Here is a 19,699-nt window from a genome sequence, read left to right on the forward strand (position 1 = left end):
GGCTTTCTCACTCCTCGAACACTACCGTCTACTACTCGACTTCACTTCTCGACAGCTCAAAACATTCTGATCTCTATTTGTCATTCATTCCCCTACTTTCTAAATATCCCTTCCAGATTCACAAATCAAAATTCCACCACCAACTCTCATTCGCAGTATTCCTCAAAACCAATTTTTAAACTTTCTAAATATGCTTAATGGATTTCAAAGAAAATAGTTAATTCCCATTCTAAAATTACTTTCTACTATATACAAATTTTAATGACCTATTCTCTATTTCCACTTAGTCTTATTTAGCATCGGCTAATGATCGATCCTTCCGCGAACAACGATAATGACCTATTAACGATTTCACTTGAGTCTTATTTAATCACTTCTTAAAATTAAATATAACAATTTGTTGTATACAGGTTGTTCTAAATTTATATGCCCGTGGTTGAGAAAATTGAAAATATTTTATATTAAATTGAATTCTGTTTATAATTATCAAATTTTAATTTTCATATCACATAGAAATATAACAAATCCCCGCCTTGTATTCGATAAAATTTATCTGCATTTTTAAATAAATTTTCTCGAGGCAAAACCAACTCCCTGTATATTTCCTTACTTTAATCTACGTCTTATACCCCTTCTTCTTGTATTACTCTAATTAGTCCCACCTGTAGAGTAATTGTTTCCTTTTTTTCAATGTCCTCATCCTGTGTTAGAGTGTCGGCTATTATGTTGTTTTTCCCTTTTTCCCATATCAATCTTCTGTCTTTTTCCTCAGATTTTTCACATACTTTTACCGTGTATTCTGCATCCTCGTTTTCATATGCCTCCTCTTCAAATGCCACTGTTTCGATCATATCTTTTTCGCTTTCATTTGTTAGCTTTATTTCTTCTTCTCCTGAGCTCATCTCTTCTTTTGAGGAATCCCAGTTTTCTTTTGCTTTTGATACTCTCAATTTTTCTTCTTCTGGGCTCAACTCTTCTTTTGAGGAGCCACAGGTTTCATTTTCTTTTGTCTTTTTCTGACTTTTTCTCCCTTTTCTTCTTTGTCCTTGCTTCGTTGCCAAATTCATTTCCACTGTTTGTTCTTTACCTGATTCGTCCGTATTTTGTTTCTCCTGTTCCTTGTCCTGTTCTTCTTCTTTTTCTTCTGTTAGATTCATCGTATTATTTTTAAAATCTATCACTACATGTTTTTCTGCCAATTCGTCAACTCCTACTATCATGTCATGTGACATGTTTGGCATTATTACACATTGTAGTGCATACATCTTCTTACCCAGTCGTACTATTACTCGTATGCCTTCATTTATAGTTGCCAATGTCCGTTTGTTTGCGCCCACTAAATTTACCCTAGGTATTTTGTAAATTAAATTTGTTAAGTTAACTTCTTCTATTAGTTTTCTGTTGACCAATGTTATTTCGGATCCAGTGTCTATCATAATTTTAATTGGTTTCTCGTTGATAAATCCATCCACAAATTTTAAATTAACTCCATTTTTCTTTTCGTTGTTTCCTGCCAATTTAATAAACTCCTTGGGGTTACAAAAGATTCCTGTTTGATTTTTGGTTTTTAGTGAGCGCCGTCGTGAAAAAACGCCGGTTGCTCATCGTTGTTTATATTTTCGTCATAATGTCTCTCTCCGTCATATTCATTTGTCTGGGTATTATTTACTTCTCTTCTATTTTCTCTTGGTCTGTCGGATCTGTTTCGGTTTTCTCGATATCCCTGTTCATTTTGTCTACCATTATTTCTGTTTTCTTGATTTGAGCGTGTGGTGTTTCTATTCTGGTATTCTCGATTTCTGTCCTCATTCCATTGCCTATTTCTTTGTTCATAATTTCCTCTTCCGTTGTCTCTATTTTCGTTTTCCCTTCTGGGATTAAAATCTCGTCTTGTATAGTCCCTCCTATTTTGATTTCTATCTCTGTAATCCTGTGTTTCTCGGGGCCTGTAATCTTCTCGCGACCTTCTTGATTTTCTTTCTCTTAAACGTGATTCTCTTATTTGTAGGAATTGGCATAAACTATCTATGTCTTTGTAGTTTTGCAATGTGATATGGTCTTCCAGCGTTTCTTCGAAATGTCTTGCAATCAGTTCGACTAATTGTTCCGATGAGTAATTATATTGTAAATGTTTTGCGTTATAGTAAATTTGTAATGCATATGTCCTTTCTGATATACCCATCCTATCATTGTATTTCCCATTTTGCAATTCCTTGTTAATTTCCAATTGTTGGACTTTTCCCCAGAAATAATTCAAAAATTTTTGTTCAAATTGTTGCCAACTGTCAAATTCTTCTTCTTTGCAATCGAACCATAGGCTTGCTTCATATTTTAGATGGTTTCTGATAGTTTCTTTTGCTGTTTCGAAATTTCCGATGTGCTGTATTTTCTTTTTCAGGCTATTTATGAACGGCACTGGGTGTAATATTCTTACATCCCCGCCAAACCTTATCTTCACGTCATCTGTGCTATGTATAACCATTTCTCTTCTTTCTCCTACATTTTGTTGAATATTGATTTCCGCAATCTTTCTTTCCATTTCTTCTCTGATTGCTTGAATAGCGTTTTCAAACTTGTTTTCCAAATTTTCTAGTTCCTTTTTCTGGCAATTCGTTAACTCCTTCATTTTATTTTGAATTTTCATTTCTTGTTCTTTCATGTGGTCCTTCATTCTCATTTCTTGTTTTTGCATGTGATCTTTAATTTTCATTTCATACTTTTCTATGCGTTCCTCTATTTTCTTATTGTTCTCTTCTATCGCTTGTTTTGTTTCCTGTTGATTGTCATCCATTTTTTTCTCCACTTTATCCATTTTCTGTTCCATTTTTTGTTGTGTTTCCTCCATTTTTTGATCCACTTTATCCATTTTCTTTGATGTTTCTTCCTGATTTTTATCCATTGTCCTTTTTGCTTCATCCATTGCTAGTTTTGTTTCCTCCTGATTTTTATCCATTGTCCTTTTTGCTTCATCCATTTTTTGTGACTGGAGTTGCATCAGTTGTAATAGTTTATCTATTCCTGATAATTCTTGCTGTTCTGATGCCATGATTGTCTTGTCTAAAATATCTTCTTGGTCTGAATGTTCTTTTTGTTTTTTGTTGTCCTTGCTTTGGCTTCTTGTCACAGACATTTGTTTTCAAGAAGTACTGTCCCCGCCAAATATGAAATTTTACTAGTATGTTACCAAGACGACTTTTTCTCACCCAAATATTATAAATTGTCAATAAATATATCAAATGTAAATATCGTAAAAATAAAATATTAAATCAGTTATGTAAAATTTGTACCTAAAGAGATCTAAAATTTTATGTTATCAAATGTAAGTATCTCACTTTTTACCACAGGCATATAAATTTTCAAATACCGGCTTTACTCTTTCTATCCTTCAAATTTGCCACTAGAAATACTTTACAATGCTTTCCACGTTGGACGACAGTTGATGTGATCTTGATTATTGATATGAGATAATATTCTTATATGTTACTTAATTTAATCAATGTATTAATACTAATCCAATTAATTAACCAGATCACATATCAATATGTTTTCAATCTCAGGGCGAATTATAAATTAATTACTCACTTCCGTGGCTTCTAAATATTTCTTAATGGTTCCTAATCGGGATAGAAAAGAAAAGAGTAAAAAAAATACACATATGGGTTACAATTATAATCAAAATATTTTTTATTTTATTTAAAAGGCAACCAATGCTTAATATTTGCTATTTCTTATTATTCTTAAACATAACATTTACAAATGGGAATCTTATTTCCTTTTGGTTTTCAATTGAAAGTTTTTATTAACATTTAACTATTAGGAGTTATTAGGAACAAATCTATTTAAGTTTGATGAAGCTTTTCTGATATTATTGATTATGTTATTCAATTTTTTATGTGGAATTTAATACGAAAAACCCATACATTCATGTCCAAACAAATGAGACTGACCTTTTCCTGGTGAACTGAAAATGTCCTCACACAAAACCCTTTCCTGCTATCCTTGGCTGCGATCAAACCTCGTCCTGGCTTCCAGTGATGTTCTCCTTTGAAAAACTAGCTCGAATAGCTCTCGTTCCTGCTTTTGTCGTGATGCTGTGTTCTACCTTTTTCGAAACTGCTATCAGCTACCGGGACACTCTGGGCTCAAGGAGGTTCTTTTACTCTCGACCTGGCCTACTTCTCGTTCCACGATAGATACTCCACACTCACGGAACTACACCGGCTTTCTCACTCCTCGAACACTACCGTCTACTACTCGACTTCACTTCTCGACAGCTCAAAACATTCTGATCTCTATTTGTCATTCATTCCCCTACTTTCTAAATATCCCTTCCAGATTCACAAATCAAAATTCCACCACCAACTCTCATTCGCAGTATTCCTCAAAACCAATTTTTAAACTTTCTAAATATGCTTAATGGATTTCAAAGAAAATAGTTAATTCCCATTCTAAAATTACTTTCTACTATATACAAATTTTAATGACCTATTCTCTATTTCCACTTAGTCTTATTTAGCATCGGCTAATGATCGATCCTTCCGCGAACAACGATAATGACCTATTAACGATTTCACTTGAGTCTTATTTAATCACTTCTTAAAATTAAATATAACAATTTGTTGTATACAGGTTGTTCTAAATTTATATGCCCGTGGTTGAGAAAATTGAAAATATTTTATATTAAATTGAATTCTGTTTATAATTATCAAATTTTAATTTTCATATCACATAGAAATATAACAGTACATACAAACATAATAATTTATTATTATAGTTGTTCCGTTTTATTTTTGCCCAAACGTCTTGATTCATTGTCAAACAAGTTAAATCAAAACATAAAGTGAAACGTACGTCGATATGTAATTATCATTTATATGTACTGTCAATGTAATAATTACGAAATGACTATTATCGTTGGACGTATTTTATAAAATTATATTGTACATTTATATTTATATATACAGTCAGCGCCAACATACTAGCCACATAGGAACATTGAGCTATTACAGTCCTGGAACCTTCACTTGTTGCAATGTTTATTTTTATGTCTAGTGACGTTTAGAATGTCAGAAAATGTATAGAAACCAATGAACTGTCAATACGGATGGAATGGCCATGTCCCATTCAAATAGTGAAGCAAGATTGACACCAACATACAAGAGAGAGGTCCTAGAGAGAGACAGACAAGGTGTTGGAGAATTTGACAGGCCGTGTAATTTGAGTTGCCTATATAAATGGACCCAATAGTTTATTTCTCTTATCTTGAATCGTTACTTTATAGTACCTACCTATTTTAATTAACTCGAACTTTTTAGCATGTTTGTCGTAATACACAACTGCTTTTTCTTTTTCCATTTCTCTGTCTTCAATATTTTTAACTTTCGTGTGCCACTTCTTTAAAAAAGCTTTATAATAAAGAATTAAATTTGAAAAAAGCGTTGTTGCAATGTGTGTGGCCTAACTTAACTGTGGCATGTTAATTTAACAACTGAATAACATTTTTTACAAAATTTTGGAATATGTTTGTAGAACAATTTTAACAGCTGTTTTTAATATAGATTTCAATCCTCTACAAATAGTCTCTCATGTCTTTTGATGTAAAATATTTATTACTACAACCTTCAACTACCGTCTACCACTATGAATTTGTTTGTTTACGAAAGGTGGCGATTATCTTCCCTCTTTCCCTGGCTATTGCTCTCATTCTGACCGCATTAAATCCCTAATCCCTTCATTTGTATTTAAATACGTCAGAACTCTCTTTTTCATTAAAAGAAGTACTGGTTTTAGTCTTTGCGTTTGGCATATTCTATTTTGTAGGTTTTAGAACTGCGCCATGATATATATGTCATTTTATTGTGTATCACTTAATGACAATGACAAAAAGACAGATTAAAACCAGTACTTCTTTAAATGAAGAAGAGAGTTCTGACGTATTTAAATACAAAAAAGTATTTAAATTTGGAAATACTGCCCCATCAGCCCAGTTAAAAAAATATGAGGTCCATTTCCCCGATTTAAGTTGATATAGGCAACTCAAATTACACGGCCTGTCAAAGTTTCCACCACCTTGTCTGTCTCTCTCTAGGACCTCTCTCTTGTATCGTGGCTGCATTAGTTGTCTTTGTGCCTATTCCATCCGTATTGACAGTTCATTGATAGAAACTGAATATTAACATAGAAAGTTGACAAATAATAGATCAGCTGTATTAAATACAGCTGATCTAATTTTGATGTTTATAGTTGCTTGTCATTTTGATAAAGTTGTAAAAGTTTTAAATGGTAATATTCTTGGTGTTTGAATAAAGTTATCTAAAAAAAGTAATAATACTATTAACTAATGTATTTTTTGTATCGAAAAACAATTATTTTGAATAGTTTCTTGACAGTGACATGACAGGGATGAAAGTTACATGTGAGAACGGACCGGATTAGCCCATAAGCATAGAAATTAGGTACCTACATGTGTCTAGTACGGTGACTCTTACTGTATATACACCGTTCTTAGGCGTCAACGCCCTTCGGTAGGGATCTATGGAGGAGTATCACCAAGCCGCAAGCCCTTATCCCTTGCCGTACCGCTCCTCCATAGGCCGATCAGACGCCAGTTTATTCCACATTTATATTTAACTATGTTATATATTTAACATAATATACCTTTATAAATAAACAATAATGCGCTAATGTCACTGTCACTGGAAAATGATAAACGTCAAAATTTATAGTAAACAAGGTAAAGTTCTTCCACTCTATTTTTGCCATGCACGCAATTATTCACGAATTACTTTTTATACTTGGTCTCTTTTTTACTCACGGAAAATATTATCGCAAAATTAAGCCGCCTGTCCATAGAAACCACAATAAGTTAAGCAAGGATAAACAATACGGCATGTGTTTGATACCTTGTTTACTATGCATTTTGCCGTTTATCATTTTCACTGACAGTGACATTAGCGCATGTTGTGTTTACCTATTAGTTTATTTGAATTTATTGTTTATTTAGTTTTTCAAATTATTTAACTTTTAGTATTTGTGTACCTGTCATTTGAATTTTCATTTTCAAGCATAATTGCTAGAACGACTAACTGTTGCTCTCTTTTTGAATACTTCCGGTAAGTACCTATTTTACGCAAATGTGACAAAAGTAATGCTTTTTAACCTACAAATCATTGTCATTATACTACATGAGTGGGGCTATAGTTCTGTCCAACGCAAACTTTTCGAGATTACTGTTTAATGTTGAGTCCATCAATCTCCTCAATACTGAAAAAATATTAAACACTTCAAGAAAACAACTTTATAAAATACGTCCACGGGATAATAGCCATTTCCTAATTATTACTATTGACAATATGTATCAATATTACGCATCGACATACGTTTCACTTAATGTTTTGATTTAACATGTTTCAAAATGAATCATGACGTTTGTGCAGAGATAAAATGGAACAACTATATCAAAGACATTGTTTATCGTTGTTTAAACTTACTGTGGTTTCTATAGACAAGCGGCTTAATTTTGCGATACTAGTTTCCGTGGGTAAAAAAGAGACCTAGTATAATAAGTAATTCGTGAATCATTTCATGCATGGGCAAAGATAGAGTGGAAGAACTATATTTGAGTAGCTTGAGTATCATAATTTGCTTAAGTCCGGCCAATGTTTTTTAAATGCCTTAATTTTTTCGAATCCTGGAAAAACTAATAAATATTTTTGAAAAATTTAAACGCAGAATGAAAAATTACATTATTGCAGAGGGCCGAAAGCCCCTTAGAACAAACAAAAAGTTTCTTTTGAATAAGATATTTGAAATAAAAAACCACATCCAATTTTCTCTTCTTTTTCACCCCTGTAACTGATTAAAATAAACATTATAGAAGAACAGGGACTTTCAGCCCTCGGTAATAATGTAATCTTTCACTCTGCGTTTAAATTTTTCAAAAATATTTATTAGTTTTCTCAGGATTCGAAAAATTTTCACATTTAAAAGCAATGGTCCGAAATTTTGCGCCTACGCTCTTAAAACCTAAATAATAGAGAGATATCGCGAAGGTAAACGTTAATACCGTGTCAACACGTAAATAAAGGATAACGGTCTAATTCAACGCAGGTATCAACAGAGTTATCGCAAATGTTTTGGGGCGGGGTCTAACGTTATTATGACAACCGACGTTTGGTATTAAATGTAACCTAGAAATTAATGTTTAGGAATACTATAAATGTTTTTTTATTGAAAAATGAATTTGGATATTTAGCAGGTTGACATGCATTATAATTTGGATGATTTAACCAACAATAAATATATATACAATCGGAAAAATGAAAGAATACTCATGAACGATCACATCAATCACTTATTTTGTATTTGCTTTTTCTATCTTTTTCTATAAGAAACGTTTGTTATTTATAGAAAAAGAGAGTAAGTACAAAATACGTCATTGATGTGATTGTTCATGGGTATTCTTTCATTTTTCCGACTGTAATCAGTATAAAAATAATGTAAAATATCTGAATAACTAATATCCTAAGCACAAAAAGGAGTCAGTTGTAGACAAAATAAAAACACACGTGTTTCTCAACACAGGAAATAAGATAATTCACAGTTTTTAGTTTATAAAATTTGTATTCTATAATTTATTTTTATGTTTCATCCTATCATCCTAAATGTCAAATTAGCGTTAACGTTATTACCGTCCCTTATTTCGACTTAAATAGCGGGACACGTTATCCGGTATTGGCGTGACAGTCACTCTGCGCTTGCGTACATGTCAAAATAGCGTATTCCGCTATTAACGTGCGATAAACATGTATTTGCGATATCTCTCTAATAAATAAGTAATAAAATTTCTTCATACAATTTTAAAAATATTATTTTAACATAACAATAATATCCTTGACAAACTGCCCGTGTCGCATCAGGATTTTATAAAATAAAAATAAAACTGTGTAGATTGAATTCTCTAGCACTTGGCTTTGTTACTAAATCAAATATATCTTTTACAGATAGATCCTACCCTGGATATTAAAAAACACTATGAACAAAGAAAGAAAGCACTTCCCGCTGAACCTCATCTTAGGTACGTTGGACAAGTAATAAACGATGTGCCTCCCATAGTGGAATTAGTACACATTCTGGAACATCACGGACGTAGATTGCAACAAGTACAGCGAAATCATCATAGACATCCTCCTAGACAGCAATAAACCTCCCTTATTATAATTTTTTTATTACCGAAGTCCTGAGAACTCCATTACTGATACACTTCTAACTACTCATCCCAAGTGAAGTTTGTTGCACTTTTTGTATCATTTCTACATTTTAATCTGTTTATCTGTTTTTCAAGTTTACATTCCATTTTTTGCAGTGCTCTATCGGAATTATTGATTGTTGTGGATTTTTTTATTTAACTGTACTGGTTGATCGATTGGGTTGATATTTTGTTGGAAGATTCCATTTTTAAATATATGATGTTTGGCCAAAATGTGTCCTACCTTCGTTTATACTCCGCAGTGTTTTATACCCCTGGTCAAAAACATCTGGACACTTGCCTTTTGTATGTTTCTTTAAATTCTGTAGGTGTTAAGTGGGGAGGAAGTAAACATTGATAATAGAAATCGTTTAGAAAAATATTAACCTTTTTCGAAAAATTAAATAAAAGAAAACATAAAATTTTACAGTTGGCTATTCTTTAGGTTTAGTACCGGCTATTGCCTCTCCTACATCTGCGGAGGATTTCAATGTGACTAGGCATACTAGCAATAAGTTGCTGAATCTGTTGTAGCTGTATATGTTGCCATTCTTCATGCAACGCTATTTTTCTGGCAATGGTTACCTTTTTTTTAAGCTTTTTCCCTAAAATGTCCAATAAATGTCTAATGAATTCATGTTAGGACTACAAGCGGGACAATCCAAAACGGGAATTCCGACAGTATTGTGACGATAATATAATTTTATCGTCCAGAGTACTCCAATGAATTAAGTAAAACGTGTTTTTGTACCGTCTTGGACGATATAAAGGTCGGATCGAAAAGCCTAGTTGATTGTTATTCTTGTAGCGTTGATCGAAGAATAATAAACAACAGCGAGGTATAAGAGGTGAGTTTATGTAGGTAGTATTTCCCGACCATTTTCCGCTGTCGTTTTGGCGAGCTGGGCGAATCCGACAGTTTTCCTCCTACCTATCATTATACGAGCGGTGATCGTATATCCCTAATATGTCTTTTCATCTGGCGAGCTGAGCGAGATTCCCTTCCCTTTCCTTAAACATTCATGTATTAATAAAAGCAATTCCTATTTCACGCGATCGTCAAAATCATTCATTCATGTACAAAATATCGTTACATCGCATCGGCCCGAACAGAAAGCTCGATGCGTAGATTATAAATATATTTTATTAACGAAATTAACGAGTAATTAAGGCTAATTATCTTATCTTTTGTATGTTTTGATTCCAAATAAAAATGTCTTAAAAAGCGAACACTTTTCTTCGACTGATTTAGTTACCTGCAGCAACAACGCAACGACCGCGTTACATTGCATCTACTGCAGAAAAGTATCGGCGTTGAACGGCATGTATTACGGTTGTGCCCCTCTTTCCACATTTCCAGCAGCATGTTCGTCTATCGAAGTTGAATAGTTTGTTTCTTGATGTTTCCTGGGACATTCTATTAAAACGGGAGCTTCTTTTTTGTGAAGTGTTGTCTACCTCTATTTTACTTATGCCACTTTGAATCGTTTCGTATTCTTCAGTCTGGCGCATAAGGTATTTTTCCTTGATGGATAATTTGTAATTTGGGTGCATGTTTTTGTAAATTCTTTTAATTTCTTGTGTTTTGTCCATTTTGCCGTACCTTCTGATTAGCGTTTGAAGCTCTAATAGAAAATCTTTAAACCGTTCGTTTGTTTTCTGCGTTCTCGTTCTGATTTGGTCTTCCAAATCGTCTAACCAGTTTGCTGATTTAAAAGCAAGGTTGAAATCCTCCGTAAAATTGTTCCAGTTTTCTCAGGAGTCGACGTTGTTTCGGAACCATAGTATCGCTTTTCCCCTAAATACTTCTGGTAGTGCTTTCAATAAAGCATCGTCTCGAATCCGGTAATAGCTTTTTAGTTCGTATAGCCTCTCCAAAAATTCTGTGGGGTCTTTGGATCCGTCAAAATGTAAGCCCCATTTTCTAACTGTGTCCATTATTTGACTATGTTTATTTTCCGTTTGTGTATCGTCTGTTTGAGGATCCTTAGTTTCGATATTGGTAACTGTGCCGGTCTTTTTTGAGCGTAAGTGTAAGACCATTCTTGATCGAAGACCGTCTAATTTACCTGTCGTATCTAAGTTAAATTCTGCCAAAACATGACTTAATTCCTCTTTCTTTAATTTATATACCCAGCCTATCGTCTCATCCGCTATTTCTAAGCCTAACGTACTTTCTGATTCCGCCATATTTATAATATATTTATTTAAATGTCTTAAACCCTGTTAAAATAGATTGCGTTGTTGTTCCAGGTAACTAAATCAGTCAAAGAAAAGAGTTCGCTTTTTAAGACATTTTATTTGGAATCAAAACATACAAAAGATAAGATAATTAGCCTTAATTACTCGTTAATTTCGTTAATAAAATATATTTATAGTCTACGCATCGAGCTTTCTGTTCGGGCCGATGTGACGATATTTTGTACATGAATGAATGCTTTTGACGATCGTGTGAAATAGGAATTGCTTTTATTAATACGACATGAATGTATAAGGAAAGGGAAGAAAGGGAATCTCGCCAGATGAAAAGACATATTAGGGATATACGATCACCGCTCGTATAAGGATAGGTAAAAGGATAGATAAGAGGAAAACTGTCGGATTCGCTCAGCTCGCCAAAACGACAGCGGAAAATGGTCGGGAAATACTACCTACATAAACTCACCTCTTATACCTCGCTGTTGTTTATTATTCTTCGATCAACGTTCCAAGAATAATAATCAACTAGGCTTTTCGATCCGACCTTTATATCGTCCAAGACGGTACAAAAACACGTTTTACTTAATTCATTGGCGTACTCTAGACGATAACATTATATTATCGTCACAGTATTTAAGTAGACATGGATTCGCGCAGTATGTGGACGTGCATTATCCTGCATAAATAAGAAATTATCTCCCAAAAAATGGGGCATATTGGACAACATTCTCCTTCAGGAACTGCCGTATGTTTCTTTCTGCTGTTAAAGTTCCATGTTTAGTGAAAACTAATTCTGTGCGTCCGTTGAAAGTAATCTCTATCTATCTATCAGCGAGGTTCCTACAGCCTCTGCCGCTTCTCGCATTTCGACCGCCATCGTTTTCTGTCCATCCATTCGTCTTCTTTGATGGCTCTATCTTTCATGATGTGCCGTACATTTTCTTCCCAGGCAACTGAAGGTCTTCCCCTTCTTCTTCTTTGGTGTGGTATGTAATTTAAAGCTTTCTTTGGCCATCTATCTTCATTCAATGAAAGTAATACCCGCGTATATCATAACACCTCCGCCACCAAATGACGCTCTAAGTGAAATAAAGCAAGAAGCAAATCGTTTTCCGGGCCTTCTCCATACACGTTCGTGTCCGTCTGGATATCGTAAGCAAAACTGAACTCATCAGAAAACATTACAGCACTCCATTACTGAAGAGTCCAGTCTCTGTGATGATTTGTAAATTTCATCCTGTTACCTCGATGAGCTACTGTTAATTTAGGGCATGCTACTGACTTATGCGAACTTGAACCACTTTCACGCAGGACTCTTCTTACAGTTCGTGCAGAAATATGAGTTCCCGAGCTTCTAACAAACGACTAGCGAGAGCATTTGACGTTAAAGAGCGGTTCCATAATGCGGAAATCTTAAAAAAAAAACGTTCATCACGCTGATCCCTGCACCTTTTCCTGCCTGATCCTCATATTCTAATGTATTCTCCAGTTTGACGATACTTAATAAGAGCATTATAAACGGTAGGTACTTTTAGCCATATTCAAATGATTTACAATTTAACGTATACTGCAGCCATCTTAATGCAGTACTACAACTTTTGCATTATATTATACCAACATTATTTGAAAACATTAGTGAACAGTAATTCGAATTTATCAGAATAAACGTGAAACTTATCGTAAATGCAATAAAAAATTCAAAAAGCAGTTTTTTGAAAAAATGTCAAAATTTTGTTTGTGGTGCCGCGATCATTTAAAAACCGTTTTTATAATTATGAATGAACGACTCTATGTATTAATGTTTACTTGCTCCCCATTAAAACGACTACACACTGAGAAAAATTTAACAAAACACAAAATGGAAGTGTCCGGATTGTTTTGACCAGCAGTGTATTATTGTGTAGCTCGTGGTGTTCTTCGAAATAATTTCCATTTTACTTACAATAAATAATCTTTCTTTTATGCTTGTCATTAAAGCAGTTTTGTAATGGCCTTCAGTGATACCGTCGCCTCTGTCTGAATAATTTTTATCTCGTTGAAACGTGGCCTTTTAGGTGCAATTTTTAGTTTTAGAAACACGAAAAAGTCGTAGGATGTTATGTTGGAACTGTACAGAGTTGTGTAACCTTGAATTTTGACAAAAACTGTGGCGCAAACTTTGGTGCTGAGGAATAATTGTCTTCATAAAAAGAAACTAATCAGCGCTCGCCCAAAAATTGGTCGTTTTCTTCTCGCTGCATTACACTCTCATTTATAACTTTAAGGTAAATATGCTAGAATGGAAGCTCCCATTTTAAATACTGTTGTTTTGTTATGGGATACTCGTAAACCCACGATTTCTTCCTGTTAACCTTCATAAACCCGTGGTCAAAAACTTACATTAAACGTACCCCAACATTTTTTGGCTTATTATTATTTTTTAATGCCACAATTTGGGGAATATTAGAAATAAAACACATTCTGCTAAAGAAAATATATTTTTACATAAAAAAGTTGTTAATATTGATAAATTAAATTAAATCTTAGCCCAACTACAACAAAAACATTATTCTCGTATTCAAGCGATTTTTTTCTAATCTGGATTATTCAACATCCAAAGTTTATAGGCTTTGATGCCATCAATGTCCAACAGCCAACAGATGAAAAAATATTACCATCGGCGACCGATTACTTTTTATGTCGTGAATTCCTTCGGTAATTTTTCTCTTTTGCTCACTGCACCCTTTGTCTTATTGTATTGTAAAATAATGTCAGGTTTTTATTAGTTTCTTCTCCACTTATTTTGTCATCGTTATGTTCAGTCGATAAAAGAATAACTACAGCATTTTTTTGCACATAGGAAAATTAGGAAGTAGACAATTCCCATTGGTGATGGCCGATATCCGGCAAGTTCATTAATCGTTATTACTTAAACTTGTTCCCACAGAGGGCGCTGAAATCTTTTGGCTTTTTTTGAAGTTATGAAAGAAGATTTGATACTTTTGAGAATCATTTCTACGTGAATATCACCCAAATTGGTCATTAATAATTATGTTTTTTTAATTTATAAATTTCTTTATTCATATCAGTATTTTTATTTATCTATTTTTATTTTAGTTTTACAGCTCTGAAAACTTTTGTCACAGGCTGAACAAAATATTATAATTAAAAAAGATAAAAGAAAAATAAATTCGTTAAATGCACGGGAATATCCAAAAACATGTTAAATTACAAACACAATTTTTGGCTACGATAATTCAGGCTAAATTCAAATTTCGAAGAATATTATGTTTCCACAATACATATTGATGAATAATGTAGTAGGGGTATAATTTTAAGATTTGAATCAATTATATGTATTACTTCATTCATGTTTTTGAGACTAATATACTTTTTAAAGCTGTCATCTCTTACTACGGCAATTACTAAAATATTATTAATTAATTTCCACCAATTTTTTCAAATTAATATTCCAAGAAACATTTTTCATGTCTCTAAAAAGGTCTTTGTTGTATTTTTTATAGGAAAATTGCCAATATTTGAAATTTTTATTGATATGTACTGATTAGTTAGTCCTGTCCGTTGGATTTTTCACGTCATCATTCACTTTATGGGAACTAAATTGTTAATATTATAAGTATAAGTCAAATGTATTATATTAATGGATGAATTCTTAGCCAAGAGAATTGGCTAGAAACGCAAGAGTCCCAAGGAGGGAAGGCATTAGAGAGAGAGAATGGATGAATTAAGAAATGGTCATGTGACCAGTTAACGATTTTGAAGTTTTTTGTCAATTTATTTTTGAATGTTGAAAACTTGGTTTAATAACCTACCAAGGTGATTTCGAAATTATTGCAAAAATACCGGGTTTTTTTTTTCAAATTTATTTAAAATATTTTTCAGATTGAGCAATAAATAAGTACTCATCGCTGTGTATTAACAAATTTCATTTTGCTATCAGATCAATTTTACTATGAGATAAAATTGGCATTTTTCAAATCGTGTTTGTTTTTCAAAACCTGGACATTTGTAGTAAATCGTATTCGTTATCAAATTAAAGATCAAATTTTGCTTTTCTGAAAGCCATCTCTAGATACTTAAGGCGCAATATTAATTTGACAACAATATAATTAAATACTGTATACGTATTTAAACTGGATCACAATCAACCAAAAAAAACTTTTAATATTTAGTATAAACTTGACGCAGTTGTTTCAAATAAATTTATAGGCAGCTGACTGGTTTTGAATCATCAACGACAGCTATTGTCTATGCTACACATATTTCTTTTCTTGTTGCGTCTACTTGTTGCATGTGTCTGCTATGACTGGTATTGTAATAGTTTTAAGTATTTTTCTTCTGGTGGCTTATGTCCTAAAATTATCGAGTTTTTTCTTATTGGTTATCTCTGTTTTGTGTCCCCATGTTTTGATCTGAAACATCTAATGTGGCCGGTTAGACCAGCTATTGCAGTGGCGACCAACGATATAGCGTATACGGTGTTGTGGTTATTTTAGTTATCAATAACTAATTACTACAGTTATATCGTTAGAGATCAAATATTTCTACTACTGAAGTACAGTGCACAGATTTTAAAGCTTTAGGTGGCTGTGGTACATTACTTTCACTTATAGTATACAGTGCGTCTAAAATTTCTTACGCCCAACTAATTTCTTAATTATATAATTTAAATTAATAAATCTTTAGTAACAACTACTTCGCCTTTGCTACAATTTTGGTAAGATAAATGTTCTCAGAGCTGTAAATCTTAATTTTTTTGTTTGCAATATTTGCAAGGCCTTTGGTTATTAATATATGCGGAATCGGAGGCCTTTTTCAGTTTTTACTGTAGCTTTATTTATGTTATCAAATATTTTTCCTTTTTTTTTCAGATAAGTACCTATTGCCCGCTTGACTTAAAACATAACATTGCAAGTCAAGTTTCTACTCCCTAAAGTACAGCTGTATGGAATCAAGTTTGTACTTATTATAATCAGAAGTATCATCAACAAAACAAGCTGTAGACTTCAGTAAAAACTCTGTCTGATCCATACAAAAATAATTTTTATGTTCGTTATGATCTTTATATCTTCCAATATCAATGTTTTCCTATTGTTAACTATTTTGTCCTTGTCGTCGTACACTTAATCCACCCATACTATTCGGTTCAATATGTTATTGCTTTTAAAGTATGTTCCAGCATTATATTGTCCTATTATTCCCCATATTCTGATTATTCTCATTCTTAGTTTTCATTTAACCCTATTGTCATGGGTTATCAAAATTCTTGTCTCTTCGATTTGGTCATACTATTTTTATCTTATTTAGCGATGTAATAAATAATACCTTTATTTTTCTAGTATTTTATTTTTCTGTGCGCTTATTACTGCTTTGATTGTCTACAGGATTGTGCGAGTTAATGTGAAGACCAGTCATAATTTGAAATAAACAACATTCATTAGTTATAGACGAAGGCAAAGTAATACAATTTAATTAGTTTTAATAGGAAATATGCCCTCTGTTGACGTGTATAATTTCTTGAACGTGTTTTTGGCATATAATTAAACATTTATTTCACGTAACAGTTCTTTTGATATTTGCGGATATAGATTGTAGATCTCTGAAATACAGTGACATTGTCAGTTTTGTTTTTGTTGTGCAATATATTTTACAATGTCTGGCTTTTACAATTACCCACATCTTTTCAATCTATATAAAAGTTTTCTTTGTCTTACACCAGGTCTTCAGGTCTTGTTACACCCTGTATAATGTCTTGGTTATTCAGGGTGTAACAAAAAGGCGGGTCATAAATTAAATCACATATTCTGGGACCAAAAATTAATACATAGTTCGATTGCACCTAACTAACCTTAGTTTAAATGTGTATATAAAAAAGTTACAGCTCTTTGAAGTTACAAAATGAAAATAGATTTTTTCCAATATTTCGAAAACTATTAGAGATTTTTTATTGAAAAGGACACGTGACATTCTTATGGAAGGAACATCTTAAAAAAAATAACAGTGAAATTTGTGCACCCTTTAAAAAATTTATGAGAGTTTTCTCCCTCAACCCACCAATTATTTGTGTACGTTCTAATTAAATTATTATTGAGATACCATTAGTTAAACACAATGTTTTTGCCTCTTAGTACTTTTTCGATAAACCAGTTAACCATTATAGAGACCTGGTAATAATACTATGAAAATAATGTTCTATAATTTTACATAACCATTTAAAAATATATGGTGGATTTTACAAATCTTCAAAATATCTCGATAAAAACTGGTTTATCGAAAAAGTACTAAGAGCCAAAACAGTTTTAAAAACATTGTGTTTAACTAATGGTACCACAATAATATTTGGGAGTTTTTAGGGAACAAAACACCCATAAATTTCACTATAATTTTTTTAAGATGTTCCTGCCATAAGAATGCCACATGTCCATTTTCAATAAAAAATCTCTAATAGTTTTCGATATGTTAAATAAAACGATTTATTTTGTTACTTCAAAGGGCTGTAACTTTTTTTATGTGCACATTTGTACCATGGTAAGTTAGGTTCAATCGAACTAGTTTTGGTCCCAGAATCTGTGATTTAATTTATGTCCTGCCTTTTTGTTACACCCTGTATTATTATGGGCATATAACATGCAGCCGAATCTTGTTAAGACTTGGCATTAGCATCAAATTCATACCTTCAATTGGCACAAGGGATCAATATTCTTATAAAAAAATATCTTCAACGGTTGTTTAATTATTAGACCAATATGAGCGGTCGTAAGTTTTCGTTGTTAGTGACTCAAAAACGAGATAGTCAAATACCAAAAAATTAACAGTATTTTTTCCAATCTTCAATACTTCAGCTCAGATATTTTCGTTCAATCGTATCGTTTCTTCATCATGGAAGAAGTCAATAACTTTTTTTAGCTGTCGGATTGTTTTTCTACCACATTTTATGTCTTAACAGTAACTCTCAAACATGTGCTGAAGTCCTTGACTTGTTTTCATAGGGTATTTTGTGTCTAGCTCAAGCTCTAGGGTTTTCCCTATGGTTTGATTTACTTTCCCTTATAAAAAACCTTCATCCGTTGTTGTTTCTTTTCCTTTCACATTTACGTTTGTTGTTACTTCAATGGCCCAGTGTTTATTTTTTGTTTTAAAATCTTGTGTACACAAATAAAATAAAAGAACTAGAAGATAACATGTCTGTATGACAAGTTGTGTAAAATTTGACCTCTATATTAATTCGTACAATACTGTAATATTTATATAATATTATTTAATATTTCAATATTTTTAGTAAACTCTCTTATTTCTTTCTTTTGTGGAGTCGAACTAGTATCTATGTTTTTACATATTATATGGCAGCCTTATTTGTTTTGTTTGCTGCCGGACGGTACTTTGTTTTCTGGGTTTATACTGTGTTATACAGGGTGTCCAGAAACTCTACCAACAAACGAAGACAGGAGATTCTTCAGATAATTTTAAGACAATTTAGCTCAATTCACCTAGTCTAGAGCTCTTTGAAAATGGCGTCTTGCAATTAGTTTTTCTTAAATAACTCCAGAACGCTTCAATTTAGAAAAACAAAAATCGGTGCGTGTATTTCTCTTTCAGAGATAAATTGATTCCATCCATTGCGAATTTCTTGTACCGATCATAGGCGTCCGTTTTGGGTAGGGCAACGGTAATTTTATCACATAACTTTTTTGTCTTTAACTTTTAAGCATTTTCGACACTGGGTTATTAAATTGTGAGGTATTCTAGTACTAAAAGGTACTCTTACTTTAAGTCAGTAGAACACACGGTTTTCTAGAAAAATCGATTTGAAAATTTTTCTTTCTTTGAATTTGAAAAAAAAAATTTGAAAATTAAAAAAAAAACGGTGTATTTTAGCAACTTCAAGCGAGAGTAACTTTTAGTACTAGAATACCTCATAACTTAATAATCTAGAGTCAAAAATGCTTAAAAATTAAAGACAAAAATGTTATGCTATAAAATAATCGTTGATCTACCAAAAACAGACGCATATGACCCGTACTAGAAATTCGCAATTTATGAAATCGATTCATCTCTGAAATATAAATAAACGGACCAGTTTTCGGATTTCTAAATAGATTTTTTTGAATTTTTTTTTTTGGAAATTCAAAAAAAGAAAAATTTTCAAATCGATTTTTCTAGAAAACGGTGTATCTTATCGACTTAAAGCAAGAGTACCTTTTAGTTGTAGAATACCTCACAATTTAATAATCCAGTCAGAAATGCTTAAAAATT

The 19,699-nt window shown here is 32.6% G+C and overlaps 1 protein-coding gene across 3 annotated transcripts in view; it reads left to right on the forward strand.

Annotated features, from left to right (window-relative positions):
- Window positions 1–18,231, forward strand: part of LOC126880956 (uncharacterized) — a 90,764-nt gene extending 72,533 nt beyond the window's left edge. Inside the window, exons 6-7 of one of the 3 annotated variants that reach the window (XR_007696694.1) lie at window positions 9,003–13,710; window positions 16,318–18,231. Coding sequence is in view for 2 of the 3 variants with exons in the window: in XM_050645040.1 (XP_050500997.1) it covers window positions 9,003–9,203 (201 nt within the window). In the remaining variant the exon portion in view is untranslated. Of the gene's footprint in view, window positions 1–9,002 lie in introns of all 3 variants that reach the window. The other 2 variants (XM_050645051.1, XM_050645040.1) reach the window with 2 other exon arrangements.
- Window positions 18,232–19,699: the final 1,468 nt, after the last annotated feature.

This window comes from Diabrotica virgifera, chromosome 1 (genome assembly GCF_917563875.1).
Source record: "Diabrotica virgifera virgifera chromosome 1, PGI_DIABVI_V3a".
Classification (NCBI taxonomy): Eukaryota; Metazoa; Arthropoda; class Insecta; order Coleoptera; family Chrysomelidae; genus Diabrotica; species Diabrotica virgifera.